The 16,551-nt window shown below is 54.1% G+C and overlaps 1 protein-coding gene across 1 annotated transcript; it reads left to right on the top strand.

Annotated features, from left to right (window-relative positions):
- The first annotated feature begins 5,215 nt into the window (after positions 1–5,215).
- LOC140902071 (peptidoglycan-recognition protein SB1-like) lies at positions 5,216–7,482 on the top strand. Its single transcript, XM_073321733.1, is given in 5 exon segments — positions 5,216–5,240; positions 5,763–5,973; positions 6,677–6,694; positions 6,696–6,799; positions 7,123–7,482. Coding segments are annotated over 5 exon segments (531 nt in total). The 3' UTR covers positions 7,296–7,482.
- Positions 7,483–16,551: the final 9,069 nt, after the last annotated feature.

The raw sequence follows: 16,551 nt of genomic DNA on the forward strand, positions 1-16,551 counted from the left end.
GATTGGGTGGTGCTCGACTGCCAGGCGGATGAGGGCCAGGATGGTGCCTAAGACAGACCGAAAGCAAGGGGGAGCTACAGAGCCGGTGGTGAGAGGGGTTTGGCCTTTGACAATCTGCTTTGAGTGCCAGGGCTGCCAGACCCCAGACAGCCACTGGCATTGCCAGACCTCCCTGATCTACGGTGCTGCTGCTCTCCCTGCTTCTCGGAGTCATTACCTCCCCCTGGGCTGACACCCCCGCAGCAATCATCTCCTGGGGCTGCTGTGGCACTGAGCGTTAGCAAGGCCTGAGACTCAGTGGGGCGTGCGGCGGGGGAGGGGGAGGCTGCTATTAAAGCAGCTTCTGCACCGTTGCAGCGGTGGGAGAGGAAGCAGAGACGGGACCGTTTGACACCCCATGGCCAAAGCCCCCGGCAGCTTGGGACCGTTGGGTTCTGTCACCAGCCCTGGGAGGGGAGGGGGTGTGACGAAGTGGGACTGTTCTTAATGTTTCCTCTGAATATTGTGGGGGTGCCTCAGTTTCCCCTAGGCAGTTCTTAAGTATCTAGGTGGTGGGATAAGGGTGTATGATCATTGCAGAGCACTAGAGGGCAGGTGTGTGCAGGGGTCTGGACACAGAGAATGGCCGACACCCTGTTTCCTGGCAACTGATGGCCTGGGCCCTTCCCCCCTGCAAGGTGAGAGCGAAAGGGTTGGAGAACAAAGGAATCCGGTGACCTCCTGGGCCGGAAAAGGGACAAAGCCCAGAGGAGGGCGGGGGCTGGAGATAGTTTCACTTTGGGGCTGGCTGGGGAAGTGGAGTGAAGTGCAGACGTGGTTCTCTGGCTCACTGCCACCCAAAATGGACCCAGCTGAGGGCTCCTGTTCTCTGCACCTACAAGCTCTGAGTTAGACCATGTTCCTGTCATCTAATAAACCTCTGTTTTACTGGCTGGCTGAGAGTCACGTCTGACTGTGAAGTTGGGGTGCAGGACCCTCTGGCTTCCCCAGGACTCCACCTGGGTGGACTCGCCGTGGGAAGTGCACGGAGGGGCAGAGGATGCTGAATGCTCCGAGGTCAGACCCAGGAAGGTGGAAGTTGTGTGAGCTGTGTGTCCTGAAGACTGGCTGCTCACAGAAAGGAGACTTCCCCAGAGTCCTGACTGGCTTCGTCTGGAGCAGTTCCAGAGTATCACCAGGAGGCCCCATGACAGTGGGGTCTAGTGGTTAGAAAGGGGGGCTGGGAGCCAGGACTCCTGGGTTCTATCCCAGCCCTGGAAAAGGGATAGGAAACCCCTACCTGGATACGTCACCATATCACAAAACCCATCACCCCTGGCTCAGATTGACCGCCCCAGTGTGGATGCTGCCTTGGATTTGCATCACCAGGGCGCCATCTCGCTATTATTTTGCACCACTTGCATTTCAGACAATCACAGAATATCAGGGTTGGAAGAGACCTCAGGAGGTATCTAGTCCAACCCCCTGCTCAAACCAGGACCAATCCAAACTAAATCATCCCAGCCAGGGCGTTGTCAAGCCAGGCCTTAAAAACTTCTAAGGATGGAGACTCCACCACCTCCCTAGGTAACCCATTCCAGTGCTTCACCAACCTCCTAGTGAAATAGTGTTTCCTAATATCCCACCTAGACCTCCCCGACTGCAACTTGAGACCATTGCTCCTTGTTCTGTCATCTGCCACCACTGAGAACAGCCGAGCTCCATCCTCTTTGGAGCCCCCCTTCAGGTAGTTGAAGGCTGCTATCAAATCCCCCCTCACTTTTCTCTTCTGCAGACTAAATAACCCCAGTTCCCTCAGCCTCTTCTCGTGCGTCATGTGCCCCAGCCCCCTAATCATTTTCATTGCCCTCTGCTGGACTCTCTCCAATTTGTCCACATCCCTTCTGTAGTGGGGGGATCAAAACTGGACGCAATACTCCAGATGTGGCCTCACCAGTGCCGAATAGAAGGGAATAATCTCGTCCCTCGATCTGCTGGCAACACTCCTATTAATGCAGCCCAATATGCCTTTGGCCTTCTTGGCAACAAGGGCACTCTGATACTCATATCCAGCTTCTCGTCCACTGTAATCCCCAGGTCCTTTTCTGCAGAACTGCCGCTTAGCCAATCGGTCCCCAGCCTGTAGCAGTGCCTGGGATTCTTCCATCCGAAGTACAGGACTCTACACTTGTCCTTGTTGAACCTCATCAGATTTCTTTTGGCCCAATCCTCCAATTTGTCTAGGTCACTCTGGACCCTATCCCTACCCTCCAGTGTATCTACCTCTTCCCCCAGCTTAGTGTCATCTGTGAATTTGCTGAAGGTGCAATTAATCCCATCATCCAGGTCATTGATAAAGATGTTGAACAAAACCAGCCCCAGGACCAACCCCTGGGGCACTCCGCTTGATACCGGCTTCCAACTAGACATCAAGCTGTTGATCACTACCCATTGAGTCTGACAATCTAGCCAGCTTCTATCCACCTTATAGTCCATTCATCCAATCCATACGTTTTTAACTTGCCGGCAGTAATACTTTGGGAGACCGTATCAAAAGCTTTGCCGTATCACAACCACCACTTTCCCCATATCCACAGAGCCAGTTATCTCATCACAGAAGGCATGACTTGCCCTTGGTGATTCCACGTTGGCTGTTCCTTATCACCTTCCTCTTCTCCAAATGGTTCAAAATGGATCCCTTGTGGACCTGCTCCATGAATTTGCCGGGGACTGAAGTGAGGCTGACCAGTCTGTAATTCCCCGGGTTCTCTTTTTTCCCTTTTTTAAAGATGGGCACTATATTTGTCTTTTTCCAATCGTCCGGGACCTCCCCCGATCACCACGAGTTTTCAAAGATAATGGCCAATGGCTCTGCAATCACATCAGCCAAGTCCCTCAGCACCCTTGGATGCATTAGATCTGGACCCATGGGCTTGTGCACGTCTCGCTTTTCTAAATAGTCCTTAACCTGTTCTTTCACCACTGAGCACTGCTCACCTCCTCCCCATACTGTGTTGTCCAGTGCAGCAGTCTGGGAGCTGACCTTGTCTGTGAAGACTGAGGCAAATAAAGCATTGAGTACTTCACCTTCTTGCACCTCATGTGTCACTAGGCTGCCTCCCACTTTCAGTAAAGGGCCCACACATTCCCTGACCTTCTTCTTGTTGCTAACATACCCGTAGAAACCCTTCTTGTTCCCCTTCACATCCCTTGCTAGCTGCAACTCCAGTTGTGCCTTGGCCTTCCTGATTACACCCCTGCATACCCAAGCAATATTTTTATACTCCTCCCTAGTCATCTGTCCAAATTTCCACTGCTTGTAAGCTTCCTTTTGGAGTTTAAGCACCAGCGCGTGGGGGCAGCCCAAGCAGAAATCCCCTCCCCCCCGACACACATGAGAGAGGTGCTGGGGGCTGTGCTGGGGGCGATGACAGTGGGGTCAGGCATCAGGGCACGTGGCTGTTGGGTGCGTTGCTGGACTCTGGAGAGACCGCCCCTTCTGCCACCAACCTGCCCCACTGGAGCCCAGCACAGCGCCCTCTGCTACCCATGTCTGCCACCATCTCTCCGCTCCACGAAGCTCCCACGACCTGCCTGGGGCAGCAACAGACCCTCTTGCTCCCCAGTTATAACACCTGGCCCTGAGCTAGCCCCTTTCTCCAGCAGATCTCAACGCCCTTCACAAAGGAAGTTGGCATCACTATCCCCACTTTATAGATGAGGAAACTGAGGCACACAAGGGGGACGTGACTTAACCAAGGTCACTCCACAGGCCGACCATGTGTGTATGCAAAAGCCTGAGGACTTTAACTGGACCGGTCTAGTTAAAACATTACAACACCCCCCAACCCCATCCATGGGGATGCCGTAAAACCAGTACAAAGGTTTGTTGACTGGTAGAGGCCAAATTACTAACAGACCTCAGGCCAACTGGTGACCCAAACTCCCGAGATGCTTTGGGAATGCTGCTAAACTCTCACAGGCAGTGAAAAATGCCAGTTTGCTAAAGTTTGTAGCCTAGCGCCCTGTTATTTGCGTAGCCACGCAACTATGCGAGAAATGTACTAACCACAAACAAATGGAAATGTATAAATAACATAGTGATGGTAAAAGTTTATGCTTAAGCAGCAGATGTGTGATTGTGTGCTGGGAAGTCTATGATATTTACCAGACACAAATTTTGCAGGCGACAGACTGATCCCCGTGATGTCTTTTGCCATGGCTTGCATACAGCTTGGACTACTTATAGGTAACTTAGTTCCAGCTTATCTCTTCCTCTTTCCCAATGCAAGGCTGTATGCAAGCCGTGGCAAAAGACATCACGGGGATCAGTCTGTCGTTTACGTCAACGGCTGCAAAATTTGGTTCAGCAGACTTGGTAATGGATCTGCCTTTCTGTTTGAGCGCTGTACTAATAACTAATAAATACTGGCTGGGGCTTGGGTCCTTGAGGTCTCTTTAAGTAGGAAGTAAGATCGAAGCTGAATTGGTAATAAATCTGCTTCCCTGGGGGATCCTCCAACCCAAGTTTACCGGCTGGAACCGGACCGGGCAGGGTAACAACCTCTGTGTTGGGAGTAAAGACCTAGCCGTGTGTGGAGACTCTGGCTGGGACGGTCTAGGGGCCTACAGGGGAGGGGAAAAGTTTGAAGAAGAGATGTAAGACTAGATCCAGCGAAACGTTAACTCCATCAAGAGTAAAATGCGGGCAAAGAATGGCCGAAATAGTAAAGGAGGGCTTGGATTGTTTGTAAAGAAATGTGCTGTTATGCATGGAGGATCTGGGGCCGCACAGCGGCCGGCCGGCCTGTGGGATCACACGTGTGCACTGCTTGTCTCTGAGGCTGACCAGAGAGTGGAGGGGAAAGCATGACCTGGGGCGGCAGCTCAGCATCAGGCGCGCGAGGCTTTTAATCAGAAGCTTAAGGAAGTGACAGAAAATGCTCAGAAAGGGAAGCTGCAAAATGGGGAAGTCAATGGGCGGCTGGCGAGCGCCGCAAGGAAAGGGGAAGGCGGGCGAGGGGAAGGAGCTCAGGAGACGGTGCAGACGTGGGGTTGTCAGAAACGGGCGGAGGATGGTGGAAGTGCTCATTGGCCAGCACAGGAGCAATTGGCTGCGGTGACACTGGGAGCACCGGGGAAGCCGGCTGAGTGCAAGGAGGACCCGGAGGATGTGATGGAGCAGGACAAGCCTCATCGTTAATAATGCAGCCGAGCCGTGTTGGAAGTTAAGAAAATGAACTGTGTGCTGGAAGGAAAAGGTTTGGGGGCACCCCGAGTAAGGAGGGGCGTGGGAGAGATCGGCTCAGGGGCTCTAGAGAGAACTGGGGTAGGAGGCTGCCAGCCGACCGGGCGGGTTTGTGGAGGCCGGGTGCTGGCATGATGGCAGAATGCTTCTTAAACGCAACGTCAAAACCTGACATTGTGACAGGCCATGGCAGAAATGCCAGACAGAGGAGAAACCTGTCCAGGCACTAAGTCAATGGGTTCCCCAAGGATGCCGGACAGCGCTTGGTTCCACCCATTTCTGTAGGGGGAAATGGGCCAGAGACGGCAGTTCCCTCCCAGACCCTGCACAAAGCAGGTTGGACGAAGTGTGGGTATTTCCAGAGTTCATTGTATTACAAATGCAAATGGGTCTGGAGTCTGGGAGGATGGGACGTGATTCTTCTGGGGGAGACATGACTCCAGCAAACCCTGGGAAGGGTCAGAACCATCACAGGACACTTGTAAAACGACCGACCAGCCAAGGCGGGGATGCAAATTCCCACCTCTGCCCCCAGCCTTTCGAAGCGACGCCCTGGGGAGCGAGACACTGGCTGTGAATGACCTGTTCCCAGATAGAGGGACCGGCCTGTGGCACTCACAGATTCCCAGGGGTCATGTTCGCAGCAGAAGCTGTGCTGAGCTTGGAAGCACTGAAAAGCCCGTGGGTGGGTTTGACGGGCTGCACCCCGGCCGGAGCCCTGGCTGGAGTCAGGGAAGGGATCCCTGGTAAGCCCATTAGCAGGTGGGTGGGTTCGCTGATTGGTTTAACATGTGTTCTTGGCAGTGCTGTCACCGTAAGCACCGAGGATTGTCCCCCCACCGGGGCTGTAATGTGTTAACTAGCCTGGGACAGTTACACTCCTACAGCATTTGTGTGTGGGGCTGGAGCCGTGGCAATGGGGTGGGGTGGGGGCCAGCAAAGGCCTCTGTGACACCGCCCCATGCCGGCGTTATTGACACGTTTCCCTGCAGCCGGCCTGACGTCCCGCAACGAAAACCTGGCCAGAGATTTTGCTCCGTGAAATGTTTTGAGATGGTGATGTCAGGAGATGGAAACCCAGCTGGGAATTTCCTGCAGGGCAGCGGCTCCCAGCGCTGTTCTCCTGCCCCACATCTGGGCCCGCTACAGCCCTCACTCGACCCCCAGCTCTGTCCAGGTGGGGCCCTTGGTGCCTTCCATAAGGGGTGTTACACACAGCGCCACCTAATGGCCAAACAGTGCAATACAGGTTAGGGCCCCTCCATTCCAGTCCTTTTCCTCAGTGGGTCTTTAGCTCCATGGCAGAGGATTGAGCTTCTAGCTCTGATGGTCCCAGGTTCAAACCCGGGCCGGGCCAGCGACGACCCTGGGGGAGCTGCCGAGAGCGATGGGGAGGGGAGGGTGCGGCCGACGTGCCCATGCGGGTCTCACATTGCGCTCTGCCTGCAGCTTCCTGATCGGTGAAGATGAGAGTCTACAAGGGCAGAGGCTGGAGCAGCATGGGGGCCCATGCCAAGAACTGGAACGATAAGTCACTGGGAATCAGCTTCCTGGGCAGCTTCTCTCCCGTCTGTACAGATTTCCCTGCTAGGCCCCCAGGGGAACTGGGAAGTTCACAGCTGCTCTTGGTTCCACCACGGTGGGGCACTGGGCTGGGGCACAGGGTCAGGAAAGGGAGGGGGAGGGGGAGCGTGGCGAAGCAAATGTGTGTGTGGAGGCGGGGAGCCGCATTACCAAACACAATGGTGGGGGAGAAAGACACTGACATGGCCAATCAAGAACGGGGCTAGAGGGTGTTTATTTACTCAGGCCACATTCACATCCCCTGAGCAGCAGAGAGGGGCCAGGGGCGTGTGTGAAATTAACAGGGGGCTGCTGGTGTCCTGCAGAAACAGCCCCTGACAACACCACCCTGACCGCTGCCAAGAGCCTGATCCAATGTGCTGTCTACAGGGGCTTCCTGAGTGAAAGCTACACCCTGAAGGGGCATTGCAACGTGAAGTCAACCCAATGCCCCGGGGACGCCCTCTATGAGGCCATAAGCCAGTGGCCTGAGTTTGAAGCCTGAGTCCCTGCAGCCTCGGGGCAGCCCCTGCGCCCATCGGTGACCCCACCCGCGGCTTCTGCCTGCTTGAGCTACACCTCTGCCCCCCAGCAGGGGGCGGCCTCTCACTTCTCGCCCACCTGCTGCCTCCTGGGGCCCGGAGAGCAGGGCTCTGAGAGTTGGGGTTACGCTCCCGTCTCCCCTGGGCTCTGCTGCCTCCCCCACCCCCGGGGGCTCAGATTTCTAATGGCGCCTGGGAGCCACCTGCCTCCCCCAGGCTACTTCCTTCGGCAGACGCCAGGCCTAGCCCCTCGCTCCCGCCCGCAACGGGCATGTCAGCTTAGCCCAGGTCCACACACAGCCACGCCCAGGGTCTTACAGCGTCCAGGGGGGTGGGGCCAAGCCTCAGCCGAGCTCTGTGGCGACGGCCCTGCCAATCCCTGGGCAGCTCAGGAAACATCGCCTCCATTCCCGTGTGAAACGTCTGAGCAATGATCAATTCCAGAGTCAAATCCACCTCTGCCCCCAGCCCCCCCGAGCTCTGCAGCGAAGATTTCATCTGGAATCCCCCAGAAACCAGTCGCTAGTTAACCCCCCACAAAGGGAACCCAAGTGTCCCTGAGCCCTGACACTTGGCTCTGCCTGGCCCCCGCAGGGTCTGCCTCTCAAAGCTTTCAGCGCTCGCCCCTTTCGCCCCGACAGTCCGTTCCCACGAGCCTCTCTTACCGAGGGGGGCAAAGTGTTTGGACGGGGAAGGACCCGTCGGGTGGGTCGCAGAGTCCCACAAAGGGGTTTTTAGTTCAAGTGCAATTTGCCTTTACCTCAGCGCCCCGCGGCTTAGTGCTTGCTTTGCTTGGGAGCTACTGAGCAGTGACAATAAACCAGCTTCTAGCACATGAAAAGTTGAAGTGCCGGGAATCATTTCATCTCCTGTTAAACCATAACCACCCTGCCGCTGGGCTGGGCTGGGCGAGCTGAGAGGGTGTGATTATGGTCTGTCAGATTAGCACTAAGAGGCCTCCTTGGGCTAGGTGCTATATACACAGAACATGAGACAGACAGTCTCTGCCCTAAATAGCTCACAGTCTAATTAGACAAAGGATGGGAGGGGAAACTGAGGCACAGGGAGGGGAAAAGGGTTTTACCCAAACTCACAGGGCCAGTTAGTGGCAGAGCGTGGAACAGATCCCATGGGTGCAGTCAAGTGCTCTGCCCACTAGGCTGTGCTGCCTCTCAATCCAGAGGGAGGAGGTGGAGAGGAACCAAGGGGGTGCTGGTTCCGCATGGGTCACACACAGTCAGGCCCGGCAGCCCTGAGCTGAAGGAAGGGGAGGGGAGCTGGGGTTTGCGCCTGCTGATGGGAGCTGGGGCTGCGGCTGGAGACTGGCAGGAGGGGCCGGAGCGGAGGGAACAGCCATGCCAGGAGCAGTGTCCCAGCCCCACAGTGCCCAGGGCTGCCCAGCATGTGGGAAGGGGGCAACAGCACTGACAGGGCAGCTCTTTGTTACGAGAGTCGCTGTGGAGCAGCCCCCGAGCGAGGCTGGGAGCCCAGCACCCCAGGGCTGGACGGGCCCCGTAAACAGGAGCAACCCCTGGTGGGCTGGCAGCTGGAGGCCGTGCTGCAGAGAGTGCAGGTCTGGCCCCCCCGCAGCCCCCCGTGTCCTGCCCCTGGCACAGTCCAGGTTCAGCCCAGTTATTTCTGCTTCTGAGCCGTGGACCCTGGGGGACGCGACCAGCTGGGATCCAGGCTCCCTGTTGGGAAAAGGCTAGTCCAGGCCCTGGCGGCTGGAGCTCTGGGGGGCGTGTAAAGCCCAGGAAGGGGCTCAAGGGGCTCAAGCAAGAGGTTTCACTCCTGGGCCGGCCACAGCCCCGCTGCAGCCCCGGAACAGACTCAGCACAATCTCCCTTCCCATCCTCCCAGCATTGTAACACCTCCCCAAGACCCTGCGGGGCTGCCACAGCCCGGGCCCCCCAAGCCACCTTGCCTGGTCCCTAGGGTGTTTTGGCTGCTGGCCCCATGGAGCTCGGCCTAGGAGGGGCGAAGGATCCTGCGAGGCCCAGAGAGGGGTTGGTTCCCTTGCCAGGGGAGGCTCTGGGTAGCCACAGCCACAGGTACTCGGCCAGGAAGGCAGCCAGGATCTTGCAGAGGTTCTCCACAGTCAGGGGGTGCAGATTCTGCTCCGTGTCCTCCATCATGTGCCAGACCCACGGGAAAGGGATGGCGATGAGGTGCAGCACCGGCACTCCTGCGGCCAGACAGATACATGGATAGTCAGCAGGGATCCAACCCAGGATCTGCATCACTGCAAGCACCAGCCTCTACTGCTGGAGCTACAAGAGTAATTCCACTATTGTCAGCAGTAGTAGACTATTATCCCCATGTGGCCCAGCCACTAGCGGGCGACGGGCGACATTCTAAATGCGCACACTGTCTCAGTAGATGGAGCCAGGCCCTCAGGCACGACCTGACCTTACATCTAGGAGCCGTGTGCTCCCCTGACCTAGCAACGAGCAGCTGGCCCAGGTGCATTATGGGAACCAGATTGGCCAGAGACATCAAGCGAGTCAGGGCCAAGTGGCTAGATAGCAATGATATGTTTATAAAGTCTTTCACCCCAAGGATCCCAGAGCCTAAGTTCAAAATGCAGCCACCTCTGGGGTGAAGTGTGCCAGGCAGGCAAACATCATCTATAAAGCATTTTACCCCTGTAAATAACACCTAGCTCTTGCATAGCCCTTGTCCTCAGGGGATCCCAAAGCACTTTACAAAGGGGGTCAGAATGATTCCCCCCACTTCACAGATGGGGAAACTGAGGAAGACAGCAGCAAAGTCACCCAGCAGGGCAGTGGCAAAGCCAGGACCTGAACCCAGGTCTCAGTCCCTTGCTCCACTCATGAGGCCAGGCTTGTGTGGCAGCCTGGGGGAGTCTCACCACACTTTGTCTGCACACATTCCTCCCTGGCTCCCCTGGGGAGGCCTCCCCAGCTGTCCATCCCACACTGCTCTGCACCTGGATGAACGGTAGCAGGGGGCAGGACAGGTACCTTTGCGAAGGAAGGAGACGTGGTCCTCTTCGACAGGCCCATAGACAGGCTCCCTCTGGAAGTACGTCTGCTCCCAGGGGTGGGACTGCAGCAGGCCCAGCCGGTGCAGACGCTTCTCTGGGCGACACAGAGAAGAGAGTGAGGAATGGACTGGTTCCTGGGACCTGCCAGGCTGGGGCACGGCAGAATGAGCCCCACAGGGGGCTACACCTGGCCGCTCACAACAGAGCTCCCTGAGGACTTGGAGACGCTGCCAGGGAGGGAGGGGAGATTTCAAACCTGACAAGTCGTGTTTGAGGGAAATAAAGTATTGGTGAAAGATGCCAGGTCAACAGCCCCGGGGACTGAATCCCCAACTCCCAGCTCTGTCTCACAGCTGGGGATAGAGCCCAGGAGTCCTGGTTCCCAGCCCCCCCTGCTCTAACCACTAGACCCCACTCCCCTCCCAGAGCTGGGCCTAGAACCCAGGCACCTTTATTCATTGTCAGACAGACGCAGGACCATCAGGACTGGCGGGCGGGGGAGGAGGTAGCTGTCCTGCTACAAGTGTCTGGGGGGGCAAGCCCCCTCCCACCCCTGGAAGAAAGGAAGGTTTGGTACAGATGCCGACGAGCCGGTCGAACCAGGAGGCGGTGAAGGGGAAGTGGTTCTGGATGGTCGGGTGGCGGGCCCCCAGCAGGTCCAGCAAGACAAACAGGCTCTGCAAGGAGGCAATGAGGGGTTAAATCTGTAGGGGCCCAGTCACCCCAGGAGGATCTGAGGGAGGGATTGGTACAAGATCCAGTGCAGACAGATTGAGCCCCCCGCCTACCCCGGACAGGCACCCTCACCATCTCCCTCCAGCCTGAAAGATCCCCCATGCAGAACTCCTCAGAGGGGCAGGCGGGCAGCTCTCACCATAGCCTGGAGCTGGCTGGTGCCCGGCTGGTGCTGAGCCTTGGCCATGGACAGCCCCGTACAGGGAATCCCTCTCACTCCACTCCCGGAAGGCCTCCTCACCGTCCAGGAACAGCAGCTGCAGCGTCACCTCAGAGCCCTGGGGAGAGACACGGGGATCACTCAACACCTGGCACTGCTGGACAGGTGAGGGGACTGCACCCAGGACAGCAGCAGAGCTCGGGATAGAACCCAGGAGTCCCGGCTCCCATCCCTCCCGGTTTTGCACACTAGACTCCATTCCTTTCCCCAAGACAAGAGTAGAATCCCCAACCTGGGAAGCTCTCACCTGCTCCTTGGCCTTCAGCAGCTCCACGTCCAAGGCCGTGGCCAGTTCCAGCAGGATGGCACAGGGCACGGCCGAGTCGGTGGCCCCCAGGAAGGTGCGGCCCTGTCTTTCCCAAGCTGCCACCCCACCGGGCTTGAAACATCACCAGCTCCATCCAGCCCAGGGACCACATGGACAGGTACTGGGGCTGGGATGGGAAGACTCTGTGGAATCTCAGATTAAAGGAGCACCTTTACATTTGGGATGGAGGGGCTAGCTGCAGAGCAGGGAGGTCTTTCCTAAATTCCCCAGGCTTACCCTGATCTGAGGCTGTACAGAGGAGGCTCCCAGCCAGCAGCTGCCTTATCAGAACTGTGTTCATTAGATAGATAGATAGATAGATAGATAGATAGATAGATAGATAGATAGATAGATAGATAGATAGATAGATAGATAGATTCAGGGTAATGTATCAGAATCTGGCCCTCACCCCATTGCACTCAGCGGGTTTCTTTCATTTTACCCTGGGGGAGAAGAGATCAGAACCCAAGACCGCCAGTTCCAAGAACTCCACAGACCTGTGTTGTCACTGGATTTATTACCAAGGGGACATTAGACAAGGGGAGGCACCAGAATACCCCTCTGTGGGACAGAATGACAGACTGAGGGGCAGGGTTTGTGTCTCCCGCTTTGAAGTCCTGTGTCTTTCTGCATACAGAGATCTGCGCAAAACCCACCATCTCTGTGAGCCCCAGGGCGGATGATGGCCCTGGGAGGAGCTGTGACCATCCTCTGAAAGAGTTGGTGCCAGGGCATAAGGGTTGCTCTGTACAAAGGAGGAGATTAAACTCCTCTGCAATACATACGTAACCCTTCTTCCAGTTCCAGCTCTGGCTTCAATATATAGGGGTTCCTCTCAAAATTATAACACAACACTGGCTTCAGCTCCCACCCAGAAATCTGGGAAAACTAAACACCAGCCCTGGGTGTTTCTAAGAAGCAATACTTCCTGTCTTGCAAGCACTGAGTCTGTGTGCGACAAAAGAAATATTTTATTAAGGGGAGAAGGAAGAATGGCATTAATTTGAGAAAACATGACAACAATGACTCAAACGTATGCAAACAACAGGTAAATCCCTGGCCCCAGGTGGAGCAGTGGCTTTGCCTCAGTTTCCCCCTTTCTGAAAGACCAGCGGACAAATGTCCCGTTAACACACCACTCCCCTTTCTGTCCATGACACCGCACTCTTAGTTTGCTGTCCACCGTAAGTGAAGTCCTAGGGTCTAGGGGTGCCGTTAGGTGCATTCAGCTCCAGCCTTAGGGGAGGAATGCAGGAAAATCAAATGATGCCTCTGCCCACTCCGGTCACTGCCCACTCTGCCACTGCACACCTCTGTCACCTTCTGAAGTTTCTGCACTGCTCCAGCCCCAAGTGTTCTCAGCTCTTAGGTTATGGCTACATTACAAAAATTACCAGCAGCCACAAATCTCAAAGCCCAGGTCTGGGTTCATCGGATGAAGTGAGCTGTAGCTCACAAAAGCTTATGCTCAAATGAATTGGCTAGTCTCTAAGGTGCCACAAGTACTCCTTTTATTTTTGTGAATACAGACTAACACGGCTGTTACTCTGAAACCTGAGGGGAGCTGAGATCAGAATCTAGCCCTGTTGCCTTTGCAGGCGATGAGTGACTCTGGCTTGACCCCGGGCAACCTGATCAGGGTGCAGGATATTGTTTCCATTTTGGAGTGAAGGTTCAGGTCTCAGCTCCTCTTTTCCCTGACTCACCTCCCCATTATTAAGACAAACGTTCCCCCAGCCCTCTGGCCCCTTTGGTACTCAGCACCCAGCCTCTCACGCTGCCTGAACAGCCAACTCACCCTTGTCTCCGATCCTGCCCCACTGACACAAGTGCTGGCCTCAGACCCTCGCCCAAGCTGGCACTCATGGAGAAAAAGGGCAGTGAGCTCACACCACATGATGGGACAGCGAGGGACCCCTCAGTGCTGCTCCAAATACCCCAGTCCCCAGCTCCATGGAGTCTGATGCCCCAGGAGCTCAAATGAGGAACTGAGCAGGGGGCGGCAGGCACAGGGAGCCTGTGATGCTCAGTGAGAGCAAACCAAGGTCCCTGCCACTCCCAACAAACCACAACCCCATCAACTGCTGCCCACGTCTCTGTGCTGCACAGGGGACACCCAGGGGAACTGGGGGGATGAGCTGTGTTAATTCCACCAACCTGACCAGACCAGAATCTGGGTGCAAGCTGTTACCCCCAACTCTGCTGGATCTGGGACTGTAGGGGTCTGGTGGTCAGAGCATGTGTTACACTGCCAGACCAGGGATGGTTTTAAAAATGGAATTTTATTAAACCTAATGTCCAACTCCCCAAACAAACGCAGGCTGCAACCCGCTGGGTCCCCCTGGAGAATGACAGAAACCCTCCTGGGGGTGCAGCTTGCATCCCCACTGTTCCTCTTTAGCCTCGCTAGCAGATCTCCAAACCCTTAAAGGGACACGACACAGCCTTAGAGATACAGGATGCAGGTATGTAGAACCCTGACATTCCCATATCAGTGCTACACTCCTCCTGTGGAAATATAATATCCCCCAAATATTCCCATTAACAAAATATAAAACATTCCGTCCAGCCATTTGGCTTATTAGCAGACACCTATGACTTCCACAAGCTCGTGCTTTCGGTCTCAGATGAGCTTTTGTCTTGCTCCTTTTTCATCAGATCTGGAAACTTTTGCATCTCTCTTTGGTTTAATTCACATTAAGCAGGAAATGTCTGTGTCAAGGGTTGTTCCATTGCCCAACCAAATAGCCAGTTCTGAACAGTTTAAATCCCCAGAGATCCTCAAATCTTATGAAATACCAGCTCCCACATGGTAAGTGGTATAACCATGTAAGACAAAGTCATTAGACATAAAAAACATCTACTCAAGAAACATAAAACTAACTATGTAGCGCTATCGACCCCTTTTCTAGAGCAATATCCAAACCAGAAGCCAATGTCTCTTCATTTACATTAATCTTGGAGAGAATGCAGGATAAGATACAGGAATAGGTACTAGGTACAGCATGTAAACACAAGGATAAAGCCATGGTGCATTCACCAGTAGCTGGAATTAGACACTGATGAGTAGGTTCATAGGTCAGTGTCTGGGGGGCTCTTCCCTCTCTAGTCAGAGGACCTCAGGTGACAATGGGTTGTTCTCGAGATCTGTCCTCTTGTGCACTGATGGTTTCAGGGTCCATGGTCACATTTTGCCATTCATGTCTTTCATTGGCTGATGTGGATGTCACATCAGACTAGTCATCTGTCTTCAAGTTTACAAGATCAACAACACCTCCATTTCCCAGCCGTGGAAGGAATGTTTCTGCCTCTGAATTCAGAGTCACCATGCCATGGGTACCATGTTGTTTGTCTTCGCTCTCACTGTCAGAATCACTGGAGTCCAAATTCTGTCCTTATAGAGGCTTGGTCTACACTACAGCCTACTTCAGTATCACTTACATCACTCAGGGGTGTGATTAATCCACACCCTCTGAGTGACATAGTTATACCGACCTTAACCCCCTGTGTAGACAGTGCTCTCCCGCCCACATAGCTACTGCCTCTATGTAGCAGAGACTCGCCCTTAGATTTCCAGTTTTGCTTATTTACCTTGATCTCTGTGTCTTCTGCAGTGGTGCTGTGCAGCACAGTGTCATATCCAAGGGCAAGAAAACCCAGAGAAGCCAAAACTTGTGGTGACAAACTCTATCACCTCCTTCTCCACCCTCTGCCTTTACTCTGTGAACTCTCCCCTTTCCTTTCATGTTCTAACATGAATTTTATCTTCCCAATAGGATGTTAGTTTGCCTGGTCCCCTTCCTGACAAGTACTCCTGTCCCCTGGCCAGAGGACAGCACCATACACTTGCTGACCATAATGGTTCTTACCACGAATAGCAGAGTTTTGAGAACATATTGAGGCCAGTTCATAAACATCTTTCAATTGCTGTTTCTGTCTCTCAGCATATTCTTTATGGTTCCTAGGTGCAGATTCAGAGTTCATAGGTAGAACAAATGCAATGACAATAGACAAATGTGATTATCTTCAAGATAATAAATAGAAGGGTGGGAACTCGTAGCATCATTTTGTGTACAGTTATAGGCATCGATGGTCTTATTAAGGGAGTCCTTCCAGTCTGATTTTTGTTCTTCTGGCAAGGTTATCAATGTAGCCAGCAGAATTTGATTCAGCCTTTCTACTTGCCCATTGCCCTGTGGGTGGTATGGGGTTATGGGAGAAGTTTAAATCTTACTGTAGTACTCTACCCTTTGAGAAAAAACTATTTTCAAACTCTGCTCCTTATTGAGGATGGATTCTTTTGGGGAAATCAAATCTTAAAACAAACTAATTGAAGATCTTGTCTGTCACTGTCTTTCCTGAGTTTTTGGTGGTAGGGTAGACTTTGACAAACCAAGTAAAGTGATCCACCGAGGCTCAGATGTATTCATATCTTTCTTTGCTTCTTCCTAGATGGAAGAAGCCTATGGATACAAGTACAAATGCTTCTGTTGTAACTAAGGAAGTAAGGTGCCACCAGACTCCTTGTTGTTTTTGTGGATACAGACTAACACGGCTACCCCCTGGTACTTGTTGTAACTATGGTAGTTAGATGAAATCTGGTATGCTGGTGAGGTTTCTTTTGCTTGGTGCACATACAAACTCTAGTGACACAATGTTCGATGTACCACATCCTCCTGTGTTCTCTTGGTATTTGGTTTGTGCCCCAAAAACTTATACGGCAGCATTTTAGCAATAGCTGGATCTTTCTTCTGAGTTGCCAAAATGTCTTCTCCTGGAATAAGGGGTGTGTGATGAGGGTGGTGGGCTGGCACAGGCCTCTCTGGGGTCTAGGGCAGCGATGGCAGTCTAACAGCCCACCTGGAACATGCCTCTCAGGACTAATTAAGCAAACAATTCTCTGCCTGTCTCATCTCAGCCTTCTCCTAAAACCCAACCAGGCCCGTTGTG

Source organism: Lepidochelys kempii, chromosome 23 (genome assembly GCF_965140265.1).
Source record: "Lepidochelys kempii isolate rLepKem1 chromosome 23, rLepKem1.hap2, whole genome shotgun sequence".
Classification (NCBI taxonomy): Eukaryota; Metazoa; Chordata; order Testudines; family Cheloniidae; genus Lepidochelys; species Lepidochelys kempii.